This window comes from Neopsephotus bourkii, unplaced genomic scaffold (genome assembly GCF_033783945.1).
Source record: "Neopsephotus bourkii isolate Nb327-2 ecotype Australia unplaced genomic scaffold, CSIRO-AGI_Nbou_v1 NB_1825, whole genome shotgun sequence".
NCBI lineage: Eukaryota > Metazoa > Chordata > Aves > Psittaciformes > Psittacidae > Neopsephotus > Neopsephotus bourkii.
The window spans coordinates 8638289-8662970 of NW_026902298.1; the positions used below are offsets into that span (position 1 = coordinate 8638289).

General features: G+C 42.4%; 1 protein-coding gene across 1 annotated transcript in view; it reads left to right on the forward strand.

Annotated features, from left to right (window-relative positions):
• Nucleotides 1-5156: 5156 nt before the first annotated feature.
• EXT2 (exostosin glycosyltransferase 2) overlaps nucleotides 5157-24682 on the forward strand; it is a 76883-nt gene continuing 57357 nt past the window's right edge. Inside the window, exons 1-7 of the mRNA XM_061343606.1 lie at nucleotides 5157-5309; nucleotides 7176-7735; nucleotides 7911-8000; nucleotides 12733-12849; nucleotides 16320-16515; nucleotides 20368-20507; nucleotides 21393-21486. Of these exons, the coding sequence (XP_061199590.1) occupies nucleotides 7200-7735; nucleotides 7911-8000; nucleotides 12733-12849; nucleotides 16320-16515; nucleotides 20368-20507; nucleotides 21393-21486 (1173 nt within the window). The 5' untranslated portion in view covers nucleotides 5157-5309; nucleotides 7176-7199. The remainder of the gene's footprint in view (nucleotides 5310-7175; nucleotides 7736-7910; nucleotides 8001-12732; nucleotides 12850-16319; nucleotides 16516-20367; nucleotides 20508-21392; nucleotides 21487-24682) is intronic.

Consider the following 24682-nt stretch of genomic DNA (forward strand, 5'->3'; position numbering starts at 1 on the left):
GCTGCATTTCATCTCAAATAAGAAATGCCATCAAGATGAGTCTAACACTGTGCCTTTGCTGCTAGCATCCATTGTAATTAAATAAGATGGCATACAATTTTTGTGTTCAGGTTATCATTTGTTTAAGCACAGGGAGGATCCTAAAGGGTTTCATGGTCCTTGCCATGTTGCAGTCTCTGTTTTCCTTCCCCTCCATGCCCTTCTTTCTCTATTTCAAGGAAATGTTCAGCATTTTTAAGTTAGAGATGGGAATTTCCAGTACAGCAATGCCCCTGGTCATAGACACTTCCCTAACATACTTTTCAAGTCTATCCTTGATGTGTCCACGTGGGAGGGGAGAATCTGTGAATCTCCATATTATTAACCTGTCTTACACTGCAGTTAAGTGAACAGCATAGGTGGAGCCCATTCTAGCTAAATACTTCTGAAGGATCATGATGCTTAAGGAATGGATCTGTAAAGATGAGTTTTCCCTTAAGGAAACTGAATATATCCCGAGCAAAATATCCATAAGGACAAATATTCACTATTAGCTTAATAGTTCCCTACCTTCAATGAAGAAGGGCAGCTGCTCAAATGTACTGTATGATAGATATCTTCTTTTCCAAGTAAATGTTAATATCTTAATTATTGTCTTTCTCTGTTAGGATGCATGCAACAGAGTACGTAGCTGGGCTGACTCGTGTGTCCCCCCCCCATCCCCATAACCACCCAGTTACTTCAAACCTGCCTTGGGGTCAAATTATCATGTATATTGACAATTTCTCTGCAGCCCTCCTGCAGTTACTTGGTTACAGAATCCCTCTGTTGTTCTCATGCTGCTGGCAGAGCGGTGATTTCATTTCATCAGCGAGATGGTGGCACACAAGGGCTGGATGGATAAAAAACCTTGTCACGGAGGAAGCGACACAAATCATACCTCCCCAGAAAATGTCTGCATCTGAAGTATGCAAAGGGTAAAGCTGCTTTTGCACTTTTAATTGCATATTGCATGTCCACGTTTAATTGCATATTGCACTTGCAGCTATTTCTGTAAGATCGCCTGATCTAATGGGATTGCTTTGGTTCTGAATCAAGAACAGGGCAAGGTAACCTATATATGTATACAAAAAGGTATGTATTCCACCTGAAAAAATCAGAGTGGCAACATACACTCATTTCTTCATTCCAATTAATGTTCATTTTATTAGTGACTTACATAAAGCACTCCCTGTTGTCAGGATCCTACATTATCTGCAGCTGACAAATGCACTGACGAGTCTGAGATGGTTATAAATACTCTACTTTTTGTCCTCAGTTTGCCGGGATTGGTTATTTTTAGCAAATAGCCAGTCGACCTTATCAAAATGGGGAATCAAAAATAGTCTGGAAAAACACTGCAAGGAAAGGCTATTTTTAGCTCTCTGTCTATTCCCTGCTGCTATCCAGCAAGGTCTGATGGCACAGCTCATGCTCGAGCGCTTAGTTATTCTAGGAGAATGCTTGTCATGACCTGTTCTTTCCCTGAATACTTCACTGCAGAAAGCAGCCAATTGATTAAAGATTAATGCATCTGCAAACTGTGGCAGCTGAAAGCTTGGGGGGGGGGGGGGGGGGTGATGTACATTGACAAGGTGTTTTTACCTGCATGTTTCTGCCACATTATAGCTTCTTTGAAGGGAATGCTTGCCTAAATGAATCTCCTCATGTCTCACCTCTTCCAAAGTATATTTACATTTCTTTTTCCTTTCAATTCAGGAAGGCAGTAGAGGACACAGAGTTACAGGCATCAGGCAGAGATTGTGTTGACCAGCACTCTCAGTCACAAACCAGCAGCACTGGAGGTGCGTGATGGACTGACTCTAGAGGTAAAACCATGCAATTGGCTGCTAGATACAGTTTATTAATCAGACTAATTATAAACTCAACTGATATAAATGAGGGTATCATCTGGGTGTAAGACGTAAGAGTGAACCAAGGCAATGACCTGGCTGTTGCAATATCTTATTTCTTCTTATACTAGAAACTCTTTCCTTTAGTCCACTACTTTATATATTGGTAGTAGCCACTAACAAATTTCTCAGAAGAAAAACCCTGAGCTATGATTTTGTAGTTATGCTATACCATAGGTTGAAAATAAGGTGGAAAAGATGTCCCCAAGCCATTAGTTTCCCCCTCCATATTTGACTTCCACAATGATTTCCTTTTATTATAAAGGTGTTTCCAGAATGTGCTGCTTCCAGCACTGACTGCATAAGGCAGGAGGCTCTCAGAGCATTTCTTTCTCTTCTATATACTGATTACCCCAGCAGAAAATACACAGTGCTGGATGAGACAGCAGGCAAATGTACGGTGTGATGGTAAAGCCCTTAAAGACGAATTCCCAGGTGACCCCCAAAGAGTCATAAAAGGCACAGCGTAAAAGGTTAAAGAAAAGAGAGGTGAAACATCTCATTTCTCTTGTGCATTTATAAAAATTGATAGCCCGTTATCCAGATGCTGATGAATATTTTTACAAGCTATAAATGGCAACCAGGAGTCTAAAAATAGACGCTGTGCTGCAGACTTGTCTGGCTTAGCTACATCACTAGAATATAAACAGGCTCCCTGGTGTCGTTTCAGGGAACTCTCTATCAAACCAGACTACATTCTCCATTTTTCTTGCTATTTTAAAAGAAAATAGCTGATGCTGCTTGCATTTCTTTTAGTCCTAGATTTTAATATAATTGCATTGCTTTCCCAGTTTTCCTACAGGGGTGAAACAATCATCAAGCCTCAATGAATATTTCAGCTGCCATTGATTTGATGCACTTTCTTCACCCTGGCAGAGCAGGGAGGCAGGGGAAGAGCCTGTTGGCACTGCAAGGTCTGTGCTTGGTGTTCCCCAGCTGCTCTGGCCACACATGGACCTGCTTAAATCCCCATTACAAAACAGGGTTGTGGTTCCCCCCTCCCTGGATCAGTCACATCCAGGCACGGCTCATGCTGAGATGCAGAGATGCAGTTCTTGTCCCAGCAGCCCCAACACATGAATGCTGCCCCTTCCAATTCATAAAATCAGACATGGCCCATTCACCTTCCGGAAGGAGAGTTCCTGTCTCTGATTTATGAATGGGACAGCTCACAGCAATTTCAAGCTGATGTGTTAAAGCCATCATATTAAAAGCATTAAGTGCTCTAACAACAGCTAGTAACCAGCATGGGGGGAAAAGCCAGTATCAGTGCTCAGAAAGGATGCTTTAAGATCTTTGAGTCTGTTCTGTTAATGGCTTTGAATGTCACGGGCAGGATGAAGGAGGCAGCAGTGAGTCTAAGGAGAATGCTACATCACCTGCTATCCAACGTGTGTGAGAAGAGGTTGGGAGAAAGAAGACAAAGCACTGCAGTGACAGCATTTCTCCTTTCTTGCCGGAGTACTGAGATGCCTCCGTGTGTGCATGTGGATGGCTTTGCAGAAAGTGGTTTTCCTGAGGGCAGGTGAATGAAGAGAGAACTAACTCATTGCTGGCAGGCAACACTGCTTGAGGACACTGTGGTCTGAAAGACTCATTTTAGAGTTTTAGAGCAGGGATAAGTACAAATCCCCCATCCTTTCACAAACAGACATTATACAATAGTACACCATCACCTCCACAGTGTATATGAGATTTAAACATATAGAAATGGATACATCAAAAATTGAAGGGGGGAACACATTTCAGGCCAGCAAAAGCTGACACTTTAGGATGCATGTGCTAACAGTGTTCTAAACAACCAGGATTACAGGATCAGAGATGCTTCTGGACGAGGTGACTGAAGGGGCTGCAGCAAGAGATGTTAGCATGGCAGGGTGTCACTGAGCTCTGGTAGCTCTATGGCTGTTGCGATGCTCCCTGGAGACCTGTGCCTCTGCAAAACAGAGAACTAGTTCCTCAAATAGCCATATCCATCCTCAGACTGATAGAGAGGAGAGCCTGTAAACAGATGAGAACTGTTTCCAAGGAGGAGGTGTGAAGTTATCCTTGTTTCACACTCAGTGGCACTGAACATGGTCAGGGGCTGCTGGTTTCAGCTTAGGGAGCAGAGAAAGATAAAGAACATGATACAGGGACACAGCACTGCTACTGCTGAAACATCCCCACTGCACCACTGCAGCATGCACAGCTCCCCTGCAGCATCTTACCTCCTGCTTGTTTGTTTGGAAAGGGTCAGTTTGCCTGCAGACCAAGTCAGCTCCCATTTCTGGGAAGGAAACCAGTGTCGGTGATTACTGTTTAGCTGGGGTTCTGTGTAACAAATTTGTCCTGCTTTGCCTCAGAGGGTCTGGTTCCTGTTCCTCTTGAGAAGGGTTTGGGAAAGGTGTGGGTTTGGGTTTTTTCCTCCCTTCAGCAGGTTGGGAAGTGGCACAAGGCCCAAAACACCTTGGTCAATGAGAAAGCCTAAAATAGAGTCACAGAATCACAGCATGGTGTTGGGAGGGACCTTAAAGCTCATCCAGTTCCAACCCCTGCCACAGGCAGGGACACCTTCCACTAGAGCAGCTTGCTCCAAACCCCTGTGTCCAACCTGGCCAGGGATGGGGCAGCCACAGCTGCCCTGAGCAAGTTTCCATAGTTCTGGAAAGGCGCACAGGACTGGAAGAAAGCGAGCCAGGATTGTAAATGTGTGGAAAACCAGGGCAGTGGCATCTCACCGATACCGGTTTTGAACACCAACACCGTTCCAGCACCCTTCCTCACTTCAGAGCATCCCTGCCGTGGGAAGAGGCTTTCCCAAATCCCACAGCCAGGCTTTAGCGTGGGGCTAAATCCGGTGCAGTGTTAGAAGGAAACGGAGTCCCCAGCAGGCAGGAAAGCTGCTCTGGGTGTGAAGCAGGTTCCGGGGGGGACAGGCTGAGCAGCCAGCTCCTGTGGTGGGTTGTATGGCTGTAGCAGCCATAGCTGTGGTGGCAGGAACATGAGGTGCGGGAGGACCAGGCACAGAAGTGCTTACCTTTGAAAATGCTGGTTTTAGCCCATTAAAATAGGTTGGAAGCCACACGAAATCCAAAGGGAGTTGAGGGGAGGGCACCCTTCATCCCCTCCTTCCCCCGCACCGAGCCCTGATCCCCCCCATGCCGCTCCGCCCTCCCGCCGCACGGTGGCGACCTTCGCTGTGGCTGCGCCGGGCTGCGCCGCTCTCGTACCGCGGGTGGTGGTGGCGGTGCCCGGCGGGCTCCGCGCATGCGCAGGCCGCGCTGCCAGGCCCGGAGGCGGCGGGGACCGGCGGTCGGTGCCGGGTGAGCCCCGCTGCAAGCGGCCGTGACCGAGCTGGCGGCGCGGGCGGGCGGGCCCGAGCGACTGCGGGCGGAGGTGAGTCTGGGCGGCGGAGGGGAGCGGTCCTGCCCCGGCGCTGTGCGGGGCTGTCGCGGGCGTTGCCGGTGTCCCCGGGCGGTTCCGTCCGCTGGGCAAGGGAAGCGGGCGGAGGGCCTGGCTGCTGCCGGTTGTGTTCGGGCATCGGTCTGGGCCCTGCGGTGCTGTCAGTTACCGCGTCAGTTTCACCCCGTAGTGGTTTTCTCACCTCCTTTGGCTGCTGTGTCCTATCCCTGTTTATTCCAATACTCCAGGTGCTTGTCCTGTGCCCGCCGGTGGCCCGAGCGGATTGTGTGCTGTGTGGCAGTGATTAAACGTTTCCAGGGGTGGAGAGTTATGTTCCGTTGAGGTTTTCCCCTCTCCATGCTTAGGTCTATACAGCATTGCTGGGTGACTGAAGTGCTTGCTGCCAATGTGGAAGATTTGTCTTTATACAGGTGGTTCTGGTGCTCTATCAGGAAGGAGAAATAATGTGGTTTATATTCCTCTATCAGGAATATAAACCTCCAGGAAGGAGGAATAATGTGGTTTATATTCTGTCAGGAAGGAGGAATAATGTGGTTAATAGTCAGAGGTGTATGGACAGTTTTTAGTTATAAAACTGATAGTAATGAAGCATTGAATCTGTCTAGAGGGTGCTGAGGCGCTGGCACAGGGTGCCCAGAGAAGCTGTGGCTGCCCCATCCCTGGCAGTGTTCAAGGCCAGGTTGGACACAGGGGCTTGGAGCAACCTGCTCTAGTGTGAGGTGTCCCTGCCCATGGCAGGGGGGTTGGAACTGGATGATCTTAAGGTTCTTTCCAGCACAAACCAGTCTGTGATTCTGTGATCCTGGTAGTTGTCATGCTAACAGCATTGTACATGTATAGTCCTGTACAGTAAGTTTTAAAAGCAGTCTCCAGAATCAGAATGTGAATATGAATTGATGAAAACAACTGGTAAAAGTGGAATATCTATTAGCCTCTGAGATTATTTTTGTGCTGCTCTAAGTGCAGTTATTTTATGCATTAGCCACCCAACCCAAACAGTCTTTTGTTGAGCACTGCCAATAACCATAACCCAGTTCATTACAGAGATCATTTAATGCCTTATTAATTCTTCTTTTATTCATATGTGTTGTCTACTGCGCAGTTGACTGTCAGAATTTCTTTCTTTGTCACAAAGCAAGAAAACATCCCATTTGTCCAAAAGGAAAACACATCATTATACCATCCACCTTTTTCAGGAAAAACATGCTTACTACCTTTAAAAACTCTGTGGAGATTTCAGGTTGGATCTATTTAGTATGGAAGCTTTACCTGAACACCTAAACAGGTTTTTGCATGCAACAAGTAGCTGATTCTTCAGTCTGTATTTAATATAAATTGTCTCTTGCTTGAACCACAACTGTTTGTGTAAAAGATGAAAAATTGCCTTTTCTTGACAGAAGAGTAGCATCAGTCTAGCTGGTTATGGTGGGGCTCCTGCAAAATTCAGTTTGAAAGCAACTTTACACTGGGAGCATCATTGTGATTCTAAGTTCTCTGTGGTGCCCCATTATAAGCCCTTTGTGGGGTATCCAGGTTTAGATGAGCAGTTCATTGTTTTATTAGTATTCACCATGAATTCACCTAGATGTAGATGGAGTGGTACCTACAAGGACTTACCACTTCTGTAGTGTCTGGGATTTCTTCCTCCCCTCACTGCCCAAGCCATGTTCTTTTCTGTCTTGTGCTTGTTAACTTGTCAACATCATTCCATTACAGCCGAACCCAGCACATCAGCCTCCTGTTGTCCTTGCCAGGTAGCAGCCCCAGTTGGCATCTTATGTTCCAGAGGGACATGTGAGCATTTGAAGATCCTAAAACCTTGCTCTTTCTGTTTTGTAGAGACAAGAGATAATTGATTCCATTATGTGTGCGTCAGCCAAATACAACACCCGGGGTCCAGCCCTCATCCCAAGGATGAAAACCAAGCATCGCATCTACTACATCACGCTCTTCTCCATAGTTCTGCTTGGCCTAATTGCCACAGGAATATTCCAGTTCTGGCCTCACTCTATTGAGTCATCCAATGACTGGACCGTTGAAAAACGCAGTGTCCATGATGTGCCTGTGGTCAAGCTTCCTGCTGACAGCCCCATTCCTGAGCGGGGAGACCTCAGCTGCAGGATGCATACCTGCTTCGATGTCTATCGCTGTGGCTTCAATCCCAAAAACAAAATCAAGGTATACATCTACTCCCTGAAGAAGTATGTGGATGAATATGGGACCTCGGTGAGCAACACCATTTCCAGGGAATACAATGAGCTGCTGACTGCCATCTCTGACAGTGAATTCTACACTGATGATGTGAACCACGCCTGCCTTTTTGTGCCATCCATAGATGTCCTTAATCAGAACGCACTCCGTATCAAGGAGACAGCTCAGGCTTTGGCACAGTTATCCAGGTATTTCCTGAAACTTTAGTGTGTGAATTGAAAGAACACAAAGTGGAGAAAAGTGAGGTTAATGCAGGAGGGGAGGATGCAGTGAGCCAATGCCAGAGCTAGGCTTTGACAGAACTTACCATCTCTATATGGAGAAAACCTTTCTAATTGCTGTCTGTTTCTTCTTTTGCTTTAGGTGGGATCGAGGCACAAACCACTTGCTCTTCAATATGCTGCCTGGAGGGCCACCAGATTATAACACCGCCCTAGATGTTCCTAGAGATAGGTATGAGTTTTGCTGTGTTTGAATGCACAGATCTGGGTTTAAATGCCAGTGAAGAAACAGAAGTACAGAAGCTGATGCTCAGAAGTACATCTGATGGCAAAGGATGTGCTCCTTAACCTTTACAAAGCTGGAATATGACTTCCTTCTCAAAAAGAAAGAGTAGAGAAGTCCTTGTCTTCTCTGCGACAAGTTGGCTCCTGAAATCTGACAGTTTAGACCTATCCTTAATTTTATATGTGATGTGGCTGAGAGCATTTACTCTTAACTGTTGGGCTTGCTGTAAGGATGGAAAGTCTTCAGGTTAGATGTGTATATTGTGTGTTACTAAAGCTGAATGCTTTACAGAATGTCCCATTTGATGCAAATTAGGAGTTAAAAAATGATTGTAACTGCAGCTTTCTGACACAAGTCTTCAAGGGCTTTTTAAAGCAGCTGCTCTACTTCATAGAACTATGGTGCATTTCAGTTGTTTTTGTTGTCTTAACAACTGCACTGTGTTAGTAATTGAATAAATGCTCTTAGTTATTCTCTGACAAGTGTGTTATGAAAATATTTGCCAGAAACTTAAAAGGCACGAATCATGAGCTCAATTTGCACTTGCAGAATAGTTTCCTTTTGGAAGAGGAAAGGAGTTTGTAAGGCAAAGAAAACTGGAATAACAGTAAGACAAACATATTTAGTTTCGACACCATTACTGAATGTTTCTACTGGATTAGCCTGTATGTGCTTAGTTCTGCTGCATTAGGTCCCCTGTAACCAGTTCCTCTCTTGAAGGTCAAGGTTAACTTTCTTCTGCCAAACGTCAACAAAATCTTGCCTGATGGGAGATCTTTGCTAAGATCATTGTGTATGGAGTATATCTTGATTTCTTTGCACCAAAGGTGATTTAAAACATCCTTCGGTGCCAGAACAGAACATGTTTTTCAGGATATGTTCAAAGAGTAAGTTTACTCATTGTAATTACATCACTGGCTGTGAAGCAAGGCTTTAGGTTTTTACTTCTCTGTATGAAATATGTTAACTTTCATGTGGTTTAGCCTGAAGAGGGCAGTAAAGCATCATTCCTACATAACCAAACCTTTTGATCTCCTAGTAAATACTTGGATGTGTTATCTTAAGATTTATACTTCTTAAGGGGAATTTTCATTTAATGATGCTCTGCTTATTGGAATAGACTGCTCTGGGACTGTGTATCTGCAGATGCACGTGTCTATTGAAGAAATAGGTTCATTAATTGGATGCAGTAGAGTTCTAACACTGTACAACTGTTGGGGTTTTTTTAACTTCTTTTTCTATGTCAAATGTCCATTCGTATTTGGTCTTATGTGACTTGGCTTAGTAAGCAGGAAGTGTATTATTTTGGTAGGTGTTTGTTCTAAGAGTTTGTTATGCTAACATGGAAAGTAAAGTAATTGGAATAAAACACCCAAATCTATTTTGGCATACAGCTGTTGTCATAGCCTGCCAAACTGACTCACCCTGCAGCTGTATGATCGCTAGGTATAACACATAAGAGAGGCAATAACAGTGCTTGGGATGGAGAAAATGTGGAAACTCCTTTTTGCAGGCAGCCAGCAGTTAGACTTCATTCAGTATAGTACAGAACCTGTACTACAGGAAACTGATGGTGCATGAGGTTATGGAATGATTTTGGAGAACTCTGGAATTCTTAGTTCGTGTCTAACAGAACAAGCAATCTGTGTGTGTGTGTTTTAATTTGGGAGTGTCTACACTTACAGAATGGGTAGTTAAGAAAGTGGTGTAGCTTCAAATGGTGATAAGCTGCAGGCCAAGATGAAGGTACATTGGCAAAGTTCACTTGGTTCTGAACGAGTGGTCTGAACTGCACCAGTACAGTTCCAGAAAGATTGGATTTGTGGGATTTTGTGCATCACTCATGAAATACACAGGTAACATTTGTGAAATTTGCATAGGGAGCATGGCCTTCCTTCCCTATTTGGCACATATCAGAGGTCATACATAGCTGAACAGGAGTGAATCGTGATGTTTAATCAAGTTGTGTTCTGTTGAGTTGCTGCAGAATATTAATTGCAGGTAAAATAAGACCTTATACACCAAGGGGAATTAAATTATATCTTTACATCTGGAAAAGTCTTTAGCTAAAAAGTTACCTCACTGAAGGGTTGTTTGTTTGTTAGATCTTTAAATCCAATTTCCAAAGACAGTGTAAAAGCGTTTCATTCCATAATTTCAAAGATGGAAATCTGCCTTGTGGGCATGGAAGCTGCGTTGTAGGTATTAGGTGCCATAACATGTGTAATCTCCTGCCATAAAACTTAAAAAATGAGCTCTTTATTGTCTGTTAATAAGTACTATTGAATTTGGTACGCTTATGAGGATGAAAGGATTTCTTTTGCAAAGCCACTTGGTAGCTGTAGAATTGAACATATGAACTAAGACAAGTTTTTGTTCTGCTTCAGTTGATGAATTGGGTTTCAGTGACTTGTGAAGTTTGGCAGAAAGCTCATGATGATGGCAGCTGGGCAGCAACATTTACTGCACAGGCCAGTTGGGACACTTCCTGCAGAGAGAGAAAGAAGGATCAATACCTGAAAAGTGGCAAAAAGCTGCTCAAGACCAGGCTTATTTCTTGCTGATCGGTGCAATTTAAAGGTTATTTGTCTTGAGTACATTAGGAGTTAATGTCTCTACTCTCTTACTGCACAGTACAGTGAAAATCTGAGTGGAGTTCTTTAACTGGTGTTGGTTCCCTGTGGGTTTATTTAGGTAAAACTCTGCATGACACACACCTGCTTTCTCAAGGTTGATGAGGTGCTGTCATGTTTTCACGGGATCCAATTAAAACAATCTGGTTGTAGTTTCCCAATTAGGGGGGGTTAAAAAAGGAGAAGGGGGATATGAAGTGCAAGACCAGCAACACCCAAGCCAGTTTTTTCTCCCTGCTTATAACTGAGTTAATGTGGATAAGACATGGAACATGTGGCTTCAAGGGTGAGAGCTAGTTACAGCAGCATTGTACATGTCACCCAAAGGCATATTGGGAAGGAATCCAATATAATCACTTGATTTGGAACATAAATTCTCACTCAGCAACATTGCTGATTTATCATCTCGTTCTCAAGGTGCTCCTATAGTTTGAGTTCTGAGTGAAGAGGAGTAAAGGGCAAGTTGTTCTGATTTTGTAATTGTCATCAGGCTGAAATGCATCTCTAATCCAGATCCTCTAATCCAGAGCCTGGGATTTTCAAAGGGTTTCTTAAATGACACTTAGGACTGCTTGCTTGACTATGTAGGTGAAGTCACATTTATGGCAAAGTGTGCTGTGGTGTTTGCATGCTGAACAACTGTGCTGTAGGTCCGAGCAGGAAGTGAAGTATCCCATGGGACATCTGATGGGAGTTAGAAGAGGCAGAACATACTGGTGTCGATGTTCCAATGGGAAAAAATGATAGGTATTGGATTATAATTAGGTATAATGATAACTTGTTGTGTAACAGCTGTGGAAAAACAGCTTCTCCGAACACTACACTAAGGATTTCATTCAGTGATACCTGAAAACAAGGATATCAGCTGATGGATTGGCAGTGTGCCTACTGTAGTGGTGTACTTGTGTTCTGCTTCCTTCCACGGAGAAGGAGAGAAATGATTTGGAGTATTTTCTCCAAACTACTTGGTATGGTACCTTAAGCAGACCCAGTCTGCCTGGGGCAATTTGAAGTATCACACACCCTGCTGTTTGGTGACAAAGGACTGAAAGGTTGATCAGCTGTTTGAGAAGTTTCACTCCAGAAGCTGAATCTGAGCTTTTGGCAATAGGATGGTGTGTTCGTGGTGCCACCTGGTCGCTGGAGATGACAAAACAACTGGAAAGCTGATGTCCTCTCTAGCATGTTTCAAAGCCTGACTTGGGATAGGAGATAGTAACAAGCCATTTTTCTGGCACTGTGAGCAATGTATTGCTTTATTCCATACACATTATGCTCTTCTGTTTCTTAAAGCTCTTCTGTGTCACAAAAGGTTGTCCCATCTAGGAAAAGGTCCCATCAGGGTCATCCTGTTGGGAGGTTGAGTTACATCTAAATTTATCTGTCTTGGATGATTCCCATGCTTTCTGGCACACAGTGTCCCAAAACAGTCTCTACTGCTGGGATTTAGCTTCATAACATGCAGAGTTCTTATTGTCATGCTCTCTGTGAATAGCATTTTTCACTAGTTTGTATAATCCCTTTGAAAATACAGTTGTAAATAACTCCGTTTTCTTTTCCAGCCTAAGAATTCCAAAGTCACTGAAACTGTTATTGTACCTGAACTTGTATCTGGAATACAGTTTGTCTCTAACACTTTGAGAGCTGAGCTATACCCTATTTTAGTGCAGGCATCAAGGGGTATTTTAGTTACTATAAATAATTGACAGTGTATTTCTTTATATTAAAATTGACTTGGGACATATAAGCTTGCAAAAATGCAAAGTTATCACAATGACTTAAATAAATGGTCCATTCCTGAGTGATCATACACAATCATAAGTATTCCACTAATGACTAGATCCAATCTGGTACTAAGCCCAGTCCATGAAAACTCAAGTGGACCAAAAAGCTGCATGATACGCACCACTGGCAAAAACTGAGGGCAAAACTTGTCTCAGAGCGTGCATCTTCCTGATGTTCTGGTAATGACAATCAGTAAATCATGCCCTGGGTTTGAATGGTCTGCATAACTCTGTTTAAAGCCATTTTCTTGTGTTTTTCAGAGCTCTGCTGGCTGGTGGAGGCTTTTCCACGTGGACTTACCGGCAAGGCTATGATGTCAGTATTCCTGTTTACAGCCCCTTGTCAGCAGAGGTGGATCTGCCAGAAAGAGGACCAGGGTAAAGGAACTACCATGAATTGGGCAAAGTATATTCAGTATCAAGTTTAATATTGATGCTGGTAAAATAGAAGTATAGCTACTGACTGGTTGGTGGGCTTAGGCAATGTTGTAAGGGTTGCTTTTAATAGCTCTTACTGTTAAAATATGTGATGGTTCCAATGCTAAAGGCTTTGACTCATCTGCCAACACGTGGTTTAGCTATAAACTGTGGATTTCTTTTTGAGGGATTTGGGTTTTTTCCACTCCAGAAACTGAGTTGTGAAATACTACAGCATGACAGTGTTTCCAGTAGAATTGGAATCCGTATTTCCATTGAACTGACAAGGTATTTAGCATACAAAGAAAAACAGTTGTTATGTTTGGTTTCTTTAAAGTGTAAGTAAAGCTGGGCACTAATTCAAAGCAATACAGATTCCCTAATACTTGATCACTTTAGACAATTTACGTTAGGATACTTAAAAGCAAAGTAACAGCAAAAGATCACTAATGCAATGTTAAAAGCATTGTGCTATATGCCCTTTGTGACTTTAAAGAGATGGAAGGGATCGTGGGGATCAACATGAATGCCTCAGGTAGTATCGGCCAAGCCAAACTCTGAATGAGTAAGAGGGGGATAGCAGCGAGGATGTGATCTTTACCTCTGTGTGTCTTATGGATACATTCTTCATAAATCAGTTTAGATGTTTTTGTGGTTCTGAAGTGCTTTCAAAATGACATTGAGAGTTTGGAACAGGAGAAGCCTGCAAATACAGCTCTGAAGGGAAGCAGCTCTTGCAGAATGAATCTGAAGGATGTTAGTGTGGTTAGCTCATGAAAAAGAAAAATGAGAACTGATTTCATTATGGGAATAGTTACATTCAGAGCTTAGAATTCTGATGTTATCTTTTCCAAAGTAATGGAATAAGACATAAACACAAACAATGCCCCCTCCCTGACCTTGTAGCTGGAAGTAAAACAAGACAAGTGGGAAATAAAGCACTGATTTTAACAAGGAATGTAAGTAGCCATCACACTGAGCTACCGTGGAAAGCAGTATTTTCTCTGCTACATTCATGTCTTCAGAACAAGAGTAGGTAGAAGTCTGAAATACATGTTTTGATTGATTATGGAAGACCCTTTTAATATTTTATAAGCCTTTTACAGTGAAACATTGTCAGCTGTGTAATTAACAGTCTTACCTCTGTTACAGTTTAAAAGGTGGGCAGACTGAAACAGTGGAGGTAAATGGTGTGTCAGCTGATTGTGAAGATCACGTTTAGAAATGCAGGAACTTTAGGTCCTTTTTTCTGACAGTATCCTTCAGAGAACATGAATTACTCAAGTTGAAGACTAACTGAAAGGGTGCTGCCACTATTGGACACAAAAAGTTATTGTACTTTGGCTTCAGTTGTCTTCTCTGGTAAGGGCAGTGCTCTTGCTATTGCTCTGAGCTGCTCCAGGGAAGATACCACAGTCAATTCCAGCCCAAACTTGTGCTGCAGTGGTTTGCTTTCCTTCCACCCTCTGTGGTCCTGTTTGTGATGCTCCTGGACCAGGCCAGTGTAGGGACATCTGGCTGCATCCCAATTGATTCTTCATAGGTCTCGAGTATTACTACAGTCTACTACTTTTATTACGGAGTGAAAGCCTGCTTTGTATTTCTGCCTGGAAAGCATGAAGGTGATGATAAGCATCAGCATGTATAGAACCAATTGTAAGGACAGATGCAGTCATGCTGTTCACATTCGTGTAGTCAGCTAAATGCTTTGTCTGGTTTTAGGTTGGATAAGGGAAACTGTTACATGGGAGCTATTGCAGTGCCTGAATCTGTGTTCAGTGAAGGTGTTGGAGCTTCCCTATTTCTCAAAGGTGGTGGTTTTTGTGTGTGTGGAACAGACTGTTGTCTCCGGACTACCATCTAGTGGCCAGTTAGCATTGCTAATTGAAACACATTCACGAGTTCAATTGCTTTATGCAGGAATATGACAAGGGGATGATGCTCAGAATTCAGGCTTGCTTGGGATGAATTCTTACATTCCACTACACCAGTATGTTATTTCCTAGGAGGTGGGATGTACTTTTGTTGCAAGATTTGATATAACAAGATTTGGAGCATCATAGCATGATGGTTGTTTTAAAGCAAAATTTGGCTTTAAACATATGCACAAACCTGCATAATTTCTAGCTGGTTACAGGCATTTATTATCACTCATCTGCAGCAGTAGTTCCTTTGTTTTTAAGGCAAATCCTTTTTTATTCCCCTTACAGAGCTGAACTGGGGGGGGGTTTGATTTACTCTCCTTTTTAGTTGGATTGTTTAAAACACTAAAATTCCACCTCTGCTGGAAATATATATTCAGTAGAGCTGCTGGTAGCAAGTTGGTAGCAGCTGGAGGCTTGGTAAAAAGAATGTCTCATCTGTTAATTGGAGCAACTCAAGTGACCAGCGTGAAAATGAGTAGAAGAGGTGAGAAGAGCAGCAGGAGAGGTCTGACTTTATGAAATGTGTGTTTATATGTGTGTTTTCAGAGCTGTAAATTAAAGATAGTATCACGTGGAGTAGAACTGGAATCCTAAGTGCAGGCTTCGTGTTTCCTGTGTTCTTTTGGCAGCGTGAGGGCAGGCACTCGCTGTGTGTTCCTTTCAGGGGGGAGCAGTGGAGCAGTCTGGCCTGTTTAAAAAGGGAAGGAAAGTAGATGAGAATGAGTAGATATTACATGAAATGCTGTTTTCTAACTTTAACATAACTTTTTAAAGCACTGAGTACCTACTTTGAGGCTGTATTCCTCTGTGATTTACCTCCAGTGTTAATTATGTCTTGTAACAGTTCGGTATTAAGGCACATCTTAAATATTCATGGGTTTGGAGCATGGTAGGAGTTGAGTGTGAATGGGATAATGGGTCTTCAGCTTTGTCCTGGAAATGTTGCTTTAAAGGGGCAGAACTGAATCACATCTAATGAGATGAGCTTGTCCTGTTACTGCCGTCACTGTATCAAGACTATATGAGCATCGGGTAGGTGAGCTGTCAGTTCAGTATCTTCTTTTTCACTTAAAATTTGTAAGAAAATTCATGGGAGGAGAAAGTAGCAGCAGCATTCAGTGTCCTGTTTACATTGGTATAGGACACAAACACCAAATGAAAGAATAAACAGTCCTGGCGTCAATGACAAGCTGTTTTAATACACAGCTAAATAATGTTTCTTTCCATTTGTAATAGAGCTTACAGTGCAAATGCCTGTTCTAATGTAATAAGCACTGTTTCCAAGTATTCAAAGTTGTAAATAATGCTGAGCCACTTACTATCCAAGATTTAATTATATTACATTTTTACTCTTTCCAGCCTTGTTTTGAATATTACAGGGTCTTGGCAGCGTGTCCACATTTAGTTAATCTTGCTCTGCTTTTCCAGGATGGAAGGAAATGTGTTCTAGAGCATCTTGGAAGTAAACTCCCTGTGCTGTCAGGTAACCCAGCTGTGGTTTTTCAGTCCTCGCAGGTATTTCATCCTGTCATCTCAAATGTCTCTGCACCCAGAGTACCGGTCTGAGCTGGAAGCACTTCAAGCTGAGAATGGGGAATCAGTGTTGATCCTAGACAAGTGTACAAATCTGTCCGATGGGGTCCCTGCTGTTCGCAAACGCTGTCACAAGAATCAAGTCTTTGATTATCCTCAAGTGCTGCAGGTGAGGTTGCCTCTCCTTCAAACTTTTTCCACTTGGTGACTGTCTTAGAATCATAGAATGGTTTGGGTTGGAAAGGACCTTAGGATCATCTCGTTCCAACCCTGCTGACATAGGTAGGGATGCCTCACACTACAACATGTCACCCAAGGCTCTGTTCAGTCCAGCCTGGCCTTGAACACTGCCGGGGATGGAGCATTTGCGACTTCTTTGGGCAACCTGTTCCAGGGCCTCAACACCCTCACAGTAAAGAACTTCTTCCTTGTGCCTAACCTGAACTTCCCCTGTTTCAGTTTGAACTCATCATGCCTTTTCCTATCACTACAGTCCCTAATGAAGAGTCCCTCCCCAGCATCCTTGTAGCCCCCTTCAGATACTGGAAGGCTGCTCTGAGGTCTCCACGCAGCCTTCTCTTCTCCAGGCTAAACAGCCCCAACTTTCTCAGCCTGTCTTCATACGGGAGGTACTCCAGCCCCTGATCATCCTTGTGGCCTCCTCTGGACTTGTTCCAACAGTTCCATGTCCTTCTTGTGTTGAGCACACCGGAACAGCACCCATTGCTCCAAGTGGAATCTCATAAGAGCAGAGTAGAGGGTCAGGATCACCTCCTTCGACCTACTGGTCGCACTCCTTTTGATGCAGCCCAGGATATGGTTGGCTTTCTGGGCTGCGAGTGCTCACTGCTGGCTCATGTTAAATATCTCATCAACCAACACCCCCAGATCTTTCTCTTCAGGGCTGCTCTAAATCACTTCTCTGCCCAACCTGTAGCTGCCTTAGCTGATCCCATTTAGCACTGGTAGGGTAATTCCTTGGAATGGGTTGACTTGCTGGCTGTGTTTTGAAGCTGCATAATTCATTATGTTACCTTGGATATTATATCCTAACCTTATTCTTATTTTTAAGAGAACCAAGGACTCTGTACTCGAACTGTGTTGCAGTTTGAAAACACTGCTTACATATCACAACTTCATGAGATGGGTCATGGTGGTCTTCTAGTAATACATGATAATGTCATGTAAACTTAAAAAATGATACAAAGATATTGCCAAATCCAGCAGCAATGAGAGGAGAAAGTTTTGGAGGCCAGACAGTAGCGCTCACTTCAAAATTGGGGAAGAACATTGGAATCTACACTTTCCACAGAATAACAAGTAAAGTGACCTTCAGCAAGCATGAATTTAAAGCTGGTTCCTCACATACGACACTCCTGGCCTTGGTAGATAAAGCTTTGAGCAGAGGATGGCTTTATCAATTGGAGGGAAGATAAAAATGGAGTTACATGAGGATTTATCTGGAGGCAAAAGAAGAGTCCTCCACTTGAATTTTGACAGATTTTATTTTCTGTAAGCAGCTTAATAGTTAAACCCTCCAAAATGATCTGTATAGATGTGGCAGACTGAGCTAGAAGACTTGTCAGCATGCAGCTATGAAAACATGTAGGTGAAATGTGTTTTGTGGCCTTGGCCCAACTTCCAGAGGCCTTTTGATGTGTCAGTGAAGATAAAACTAGATACCGTTCTCAGCCCCCTGTGTCTCTCGGCAATGCATGGACACGGAGGTGCTTTGGCATGCAGTGTGGTGAAGTGAGCTATGCCACAGGCCACTGTGCTCTCTCTGTGGCCACCAGCACATAATGTGTCTTTGAACTTCAGCAAATGATGATAAAACAACAAACAAGCTGAGGAAAGGCAAAGTTTCCACCCCTCCTGTTATGTTTTGTAGGAAATATGTTTAAAATTCCTTGTGGAGGAGGGGGGAGGAAAGGGTCACCCTGAGTCCTAAACTTTCAGCCAAGGGGGAAAAAAAACCCACTCTTATTTACTTTATTTAAGTACAGACTGGATTACTCAAATCAGGGAATTTATATCTATATCTTGCTATATATGATTTTATAACTCGGAAGAGAGCTGGCACATGCAGAGATTGTTAAAATACTTTCCTTTGCAGAGCCTTCCATCTCCCTTCGGAATGTCTGGCTGATAACAGTGGTGATGCAAGGAGATATATTTATAGTAACCTTTGTCTAGACAGGAAAAATGGTTATCTGGGCAGATGAGCATGTGTGTCCACATCTGGGCTGCTTTGGTTTTTTTTCTCTCCCAGGCCTTACTAGAGTTTCTTCCACCTGCTGCTGTGTGATCCAGTGAGTCAATGGTTAAAATGTGTGTTCTTCCTCTCTGCTCTTTCCATTCCCTGCACTCTTCTTTTCCTTCTCTTCCTGTCTGAGAATGGGGGAAGGGGGATCGCAGTCACAGTTCATCCTTTCCAGCGCTGCCTTTATAGATTTCCTACTAGACAGGCTCTTGGGCTTCTGCGTTGCTAATGCTTCCTGTTTGCAGTCTTCTCTTGGATGAGATTTTCAAGGCTTTTAGTACTTTATGGGTATGAACACAGGTCTTAACGATTGCTTTAGGAAGCAAGTGAAGAGCCAGCAATCCCCCTTGTGTTTCCTACTTCCATTTTGATGTTTTGCTGCCCTGCTGAGCCTTCTGGCTCCTTTTCCTCAGGCCACAGAACACAAGCTGGAGAGATGTTTTCTTATCTGTGGGAGCCCCTCTATCAACTTTATAATTTTTCTTTCTTAGATTTGGGGATAACACTGACTTGGGCTTTTTCCTTGTTTGTGTAGCTGATCTCCACAAGCATTTGTTTTGCAATCTGTAGAAAGATTCCTCAGCGGCATTGAGAGCTAAAGTCCCCATTTACAGGGTGAGTGCAGTGTAGACAAGAAGTGTTGTTTGCTGCAGTTCAAACTCATGGCTTTTTGCCTTGTGTGTTGTGGACATGAGTAAGAGGATTATATTCTTCCTTTTTGCAACAGCTTTTTATATCTTTGAAGCTCCCTTTCGCCATCTTCCTCCTGCCCTCACTTCTTCACAATAAGTAGTATTGATATAGTCTATCTTTCCTTGTAGATCATACTCTCAAGGTAAGTAATCATGTTTCTTTTTTATCCCTGGAAGTGAATGCCCAGGGCTGAACACACTGCTATGTCTGAGGTCTTTTGTTACTGAATAAAGTGAGTGATTCCTTCAGGTTTCTTCATTTGTACTTCTTTTTGATTCTAATACAACCTGTGGGTGGTTTGGTTTTAAAAAGCACAATGTTGCCGACATGTGAATACTCTTTCTTTTCCTGTCCTTAGGAAACGTCCTCTTCCACAAAGTGCAAAACTTAGCCAGTTACTTCATGCTTTATGTTTATGCAGTTGGTTATTTTTATCAAAGTGTTGAACCCTATGGCTATTTTTTTAGTCAATTTATCCATATAATGTCAAACTCTAATCCCGTTATCCATTATTCTTGCTAATCCTACCAGATTTTAAGTATTGAAAGATCTAATACGTATGGTCCTAATTCTGCTACTCAGGTAACTAAGGAGCACATGGAATATTGTTGCACGTAGGAAAGCTTATTTGGTCCATCACTGTTTTACCTGTGAGCCACTGCAAACTGCTTTATACTTAGAGTTCTTTCTGTAACTACAATTTATGTAACTGTAAATGCTGTGAGAGCTTTATCTAGCCCATGATTTCTTAATTTGCTTATGAAAGTACTACCAAAAATGTCAAATGCCTTTTGAAGTTGAGGTATGAAATCTATTGTTTTTCTGCTATTCGCGGAGATGGGTTGCCCTATGATGGAAGAAAATCAGGTTGGCTTCATACAGTTTGTACTCAGTAAGTGCATGGTGATTGTTGCTCATCCTGTTATGCCAAACTTTCAAAATTTAACTTACTTCTCAGTTTAGAATTGTGAAGTTTGTCCATTAAAACAAAGCATAGAATGGAAATACAAATCTAACACTTCCCTTTTTATCCTCATCTGTGTGTTGGATACTATTTGTTGACAGGAGTCTACGTTCTGTGTCGTTCTGCGTGGTGCCCGCCTGGGACAGGCTGTGCTGAGCGATGTTCTTCAAGCTGGCTGTGTCCCAGTGATTATTGCGGACTCCTACATTTTACCTTTCTCTGAGGTTCTGGACTGGAAGAGGTTTGTACCCTCACTGCTGTACACTGAATCCCTGCATAAGAGACTTCATTGCATTCAGTGATTTGAATAAGATCTGTATGATAAGTCAAGTGTGCTGAGCACTACAGGGAGTAGAATACAGACTAAGATACATGCAGTTTTTGCCCTTGATATATTATGCATCAAAAACAAGAGGAAAACAAATGAGGCAGAGGTGACAGAGTGTTTAATTATCTTATGGCTGATCATACATTTTCTAAACCAGACTTACTTTATTATCTTGTGCTTGAATTCAGTGAGAACTGATCTGCATTCAGGCTCGTTTAAGGAAAGTATATGCATCACTTAAAAGCTAAATTCAATATATAGTGTCATGATTTCTAAGTTCATCTGGGACTGAAAGGTATAATTATTCTGTAGCTGAGTACACTAAGAGCTTAGATGATTTTTTCAGGCATGCACTGCACCCAGTTATGTGATCTTGGGATAATATGTACAGAAGTTCCTAGTTTGCATACATAGCACTGTATATGCTAGATATGACTCTTTGTATATGTATTGCTCGTTAGTCACTTCAAATATCTCAGCTGACAGCAAGGCAGTGGCAATCCAGAGATGAGAAATGAGGATTTCTGGGTATCTCGCTTCCATATTTATCAGCTTGTCTGTGCAGATCAGTCCTGGCTTTTGTGGCATTATCTGTGGGTAGACTGGCTGGTGCTGCGAAGGAACCACTACAGAATAATCAATTACACTGAGAGAAGACTGCTTCTTTCTGCTAATACCTCCTGAGTGTGTCCTATTAGAATAGGATAAGATTCTGGACTGGAAAAGTAGTTGACATCTTTTAATGTGTAACTTCTTTTTATCTTCCCATTTATTTTCTGTGGGTTTTTTTTTGCCTAGGGCCTCTGTTGTCATCCCTGAAGAAAAGATGCCTGAAATGTACAGTATTCTGCAAAGCGTCCCCCAGCGACAGATTGAAGAGATGCAAAGACAGGTAAAACAATGTGCTGTGTTGAAATGATTTTCCTTTATTTATGGTTGGAGTGTAGGTTCATACACCTGCCTTGCTGTGAAATCTGTTGGAATGCAGAAGCATCTGTTGTACTCATGTTAATACTTTATTTGACCCCCTTTCTTTATGCTAAGCATATGCATTCACCATCACTTTTCAGTCTTGTGTCTCTACCCATCACTGGTGCAGCTAAGTGTGTTGAACAGCAGCTGTTGATCAGTCCTACATTACCCATCAGGTGAGGGAAGTAAGAATATTGCTTATGATTGTGGCTGCAGAAGACCACTTCAGTAGGCAGACTTTCTGCTCCAACCTACTATATTAATGTATTAGCTGTTGTGAAATACAGTATAAGATCTTTAGCATCCACAGTGAATGATGCCCAGTCATCCTGAGTTGCAGCAGACCTCCTGAAGAGAAGCTGAGGTTTTAACTAGTGCTTTTTCATGTAAAGATCAGGTGGTATTTGTCATGTGTGGAGCTGCCAATTTCGACCAATGTAATCAAAAGTCCACTTTCTACATCTTGGGATGGAAGCTCTCACTGAATGCAGGTGTACTGCCTACTCTCATATAATTAACATACTTCTGATGAAATCACAGCTCATATTGGTTTCTTTTTTTCACTGTAGTATTTAAATTGTATTAAAAAAAAAGGTTCAAGAGTCTTGCCTTTATCTCAAAAGAAGTTTTGGTTTAATCACTCAATACGAGAGGAAAGTATTAAATCCAAAATGTTTTAAGTATTGTAACAAAGTTGACAGTTTCTCTCAGTTACTTCTTTGGTGACTGAAGGAGCTGAGATCACAAACTGTCCAAACTCAGGAATGAAGTCCGTGTTGGCTGGGTATATAGTCAAAAGGAGATGTCTTACAGTTTACTCCAGCTGATGCTGATTCCTGTCTATTAGCTTTGCTGTTATGGACACTATTAGTTGCTTTAATTCTAAGCTCAACAGATGAGGACTGTTAGCCATGTGAGGATTTTCACAAAGTGTGAAGAGTTTTGTTGTCAGATTAGGGCATAGAATTCAACCACATTGTTCTGGTGGCTGGAATATATAGATTACATTTTGAGCCAGTGAAGAAGATGTTAACATATATTGTAAACTTGGTATCTAGGATCCTTTCATCCTTGTCACTACATTGTATGCAAGCATGTACTGTTATAAGGTAGGGAGATAGTGTTACCGTTTTTCCTGATGAGGAATTGAGGCATAGAAGAAGTAAGAGCTGAATACGTAGGTAAACAGTAAACTGTGATTTAAGGTGACTCTTAAAGATGCAAGAACTGTGGAGGCATGTTTGTGAAATTCCCTTACCTGGCCTTAGTGGCAGTCGTCTTTTGTGTGGCTCTTACAAAAAGCGACCCAAAGTGTGGTTTTTCAAGGTGTAACCTAGAGCATTCTAGGTCTTTCTACCTAGACAATGCTAAAACTGCACAGTATATATTAATACTGGCTATGTGGGAGAGAATTGAGACAAGGGTCTCAATTCTGAGTCTGAAATTTAGCAGTAAATAGCTTTTTGCACCTGAATTCTGTTCCCAGCTTCACTTCATCGTCTGGACAGAGAAGCTGCAAATATCACCGCAGCCATCAGAGGTCTCCTTTCTCTTTACTCGCATCAGCCAGTGAACCCTTTTGGGGGGCCTGCTGGCAGCACCAAAAGTTGCTACCAGGGATGGCAGGTGAAAAAGTAGCTTTGCTCTTGCAGCTCCTAGAAACATGGTTTTGCTCTGTTTTCTTTCTCTGACAGGAATGTAGTTAATACTAGGGACTTTTGCCTATCAAAGCTTTAAAACTGGCATTAACAATCTCTTGAAGTGTGCATGGATTTTTTTTCTTACTGTCCATTTTAGTAATATCATAAAATAATCATTTGGGATAGTGGTCTCCTACAGGGAATGCACTTGGCATTATGGAAAGCTTACACAGTAATCTCAAAGCAGGAAATAAGGAAACAATACTAGTTTATTTAAGAACAAACAGACAAAACAGACCAAACCCAACCAACCAAATAACATTCACAATGAAATAAATCAGCAAAACCCCTCTTAATTCAGGTGATCAGTAGGTTATCTATATTGTCTGTAGCTCCATAAAATTAAGTTAAAGTAGAAGATACTTTATTATCCAGGATGCAGTTGTAGCCTGTGCCTGGAGTGAATTTTGTTGGGTTATAGATGGTTTGCAGTAGTCATTGGATCCAAAGCATCACTGCAACTATTGGAAACAGTGATTCTATTGACCAGAGGTGGGAAGGATGTTTTCTTACTCTCTCATCTTGATGTTTTTGTTAAGGATATAGCTGTGTGTTTTGGTAGCAAGAACATGAGGATGAAATCACAAGGTCTTTCTTTCTCTTGTCATTGTGAATTTATTTCTGGCTACATACTGAGGGGACTTAAACATGTTATCCAGACATTTCATGTCCTGGTAGTCTTATTTGCAAGGTAAAGTCCCAGTGTACGCATCTGTGAAATTCTCTTGCTGACACATGGTTCTACATTGTAGCTGTCTGATAAGGTGAAAATGTACTTAGTGACTGATACTGTGTGGACTGCCAGTAACTTGATTGCTTTTCCTCATTGATAAATATGCACTAATAGTCCACCTGTGCTACAGATTCTTGTTTCCTTCCTCCTCATCAGTGTCACTGTTGCACACTTGCTGTCTTCACTGACAGTGTGCAGGAATCAATGAATAAAGATTCACAAAGTCAGGCTAAAGGGGTGATAGTAGAAGAGATAATTTGAAGTTGGAATGGACCTTTTGAGGCTGGTGTTAAGGGTAGTTCAGAAGCAAAGTGTATTTGGGCTTGTTTTTACTTGCTGGGCTTAAACTATTAAGTACTACTCAGCTGCCCATGTGGGGTGGGGAGGAGAATCAGCTTCTTGGGCAGGGAATTACTAAAATGAAACTCAACTAATACCTATGTATAGATGGAATCTGCAAATGAACTGGAGTGATTAATGCATGTTTTCAGATGTGATCTGTAGCACTTGTTTATTCTGTTTAGTCATGAAAGGGCTACAGAAGCTTCAAAGTACTTTGGTTTTGCAGGTAACCCATATGTCTCAATAATATTTAAGCAGATTTCTTTGCTGCTTCAACTTCAACTTGAGGGGCTAATCACATAATTCATATACAGTATTTTGATGCTTGTTTTTTCTGTCAA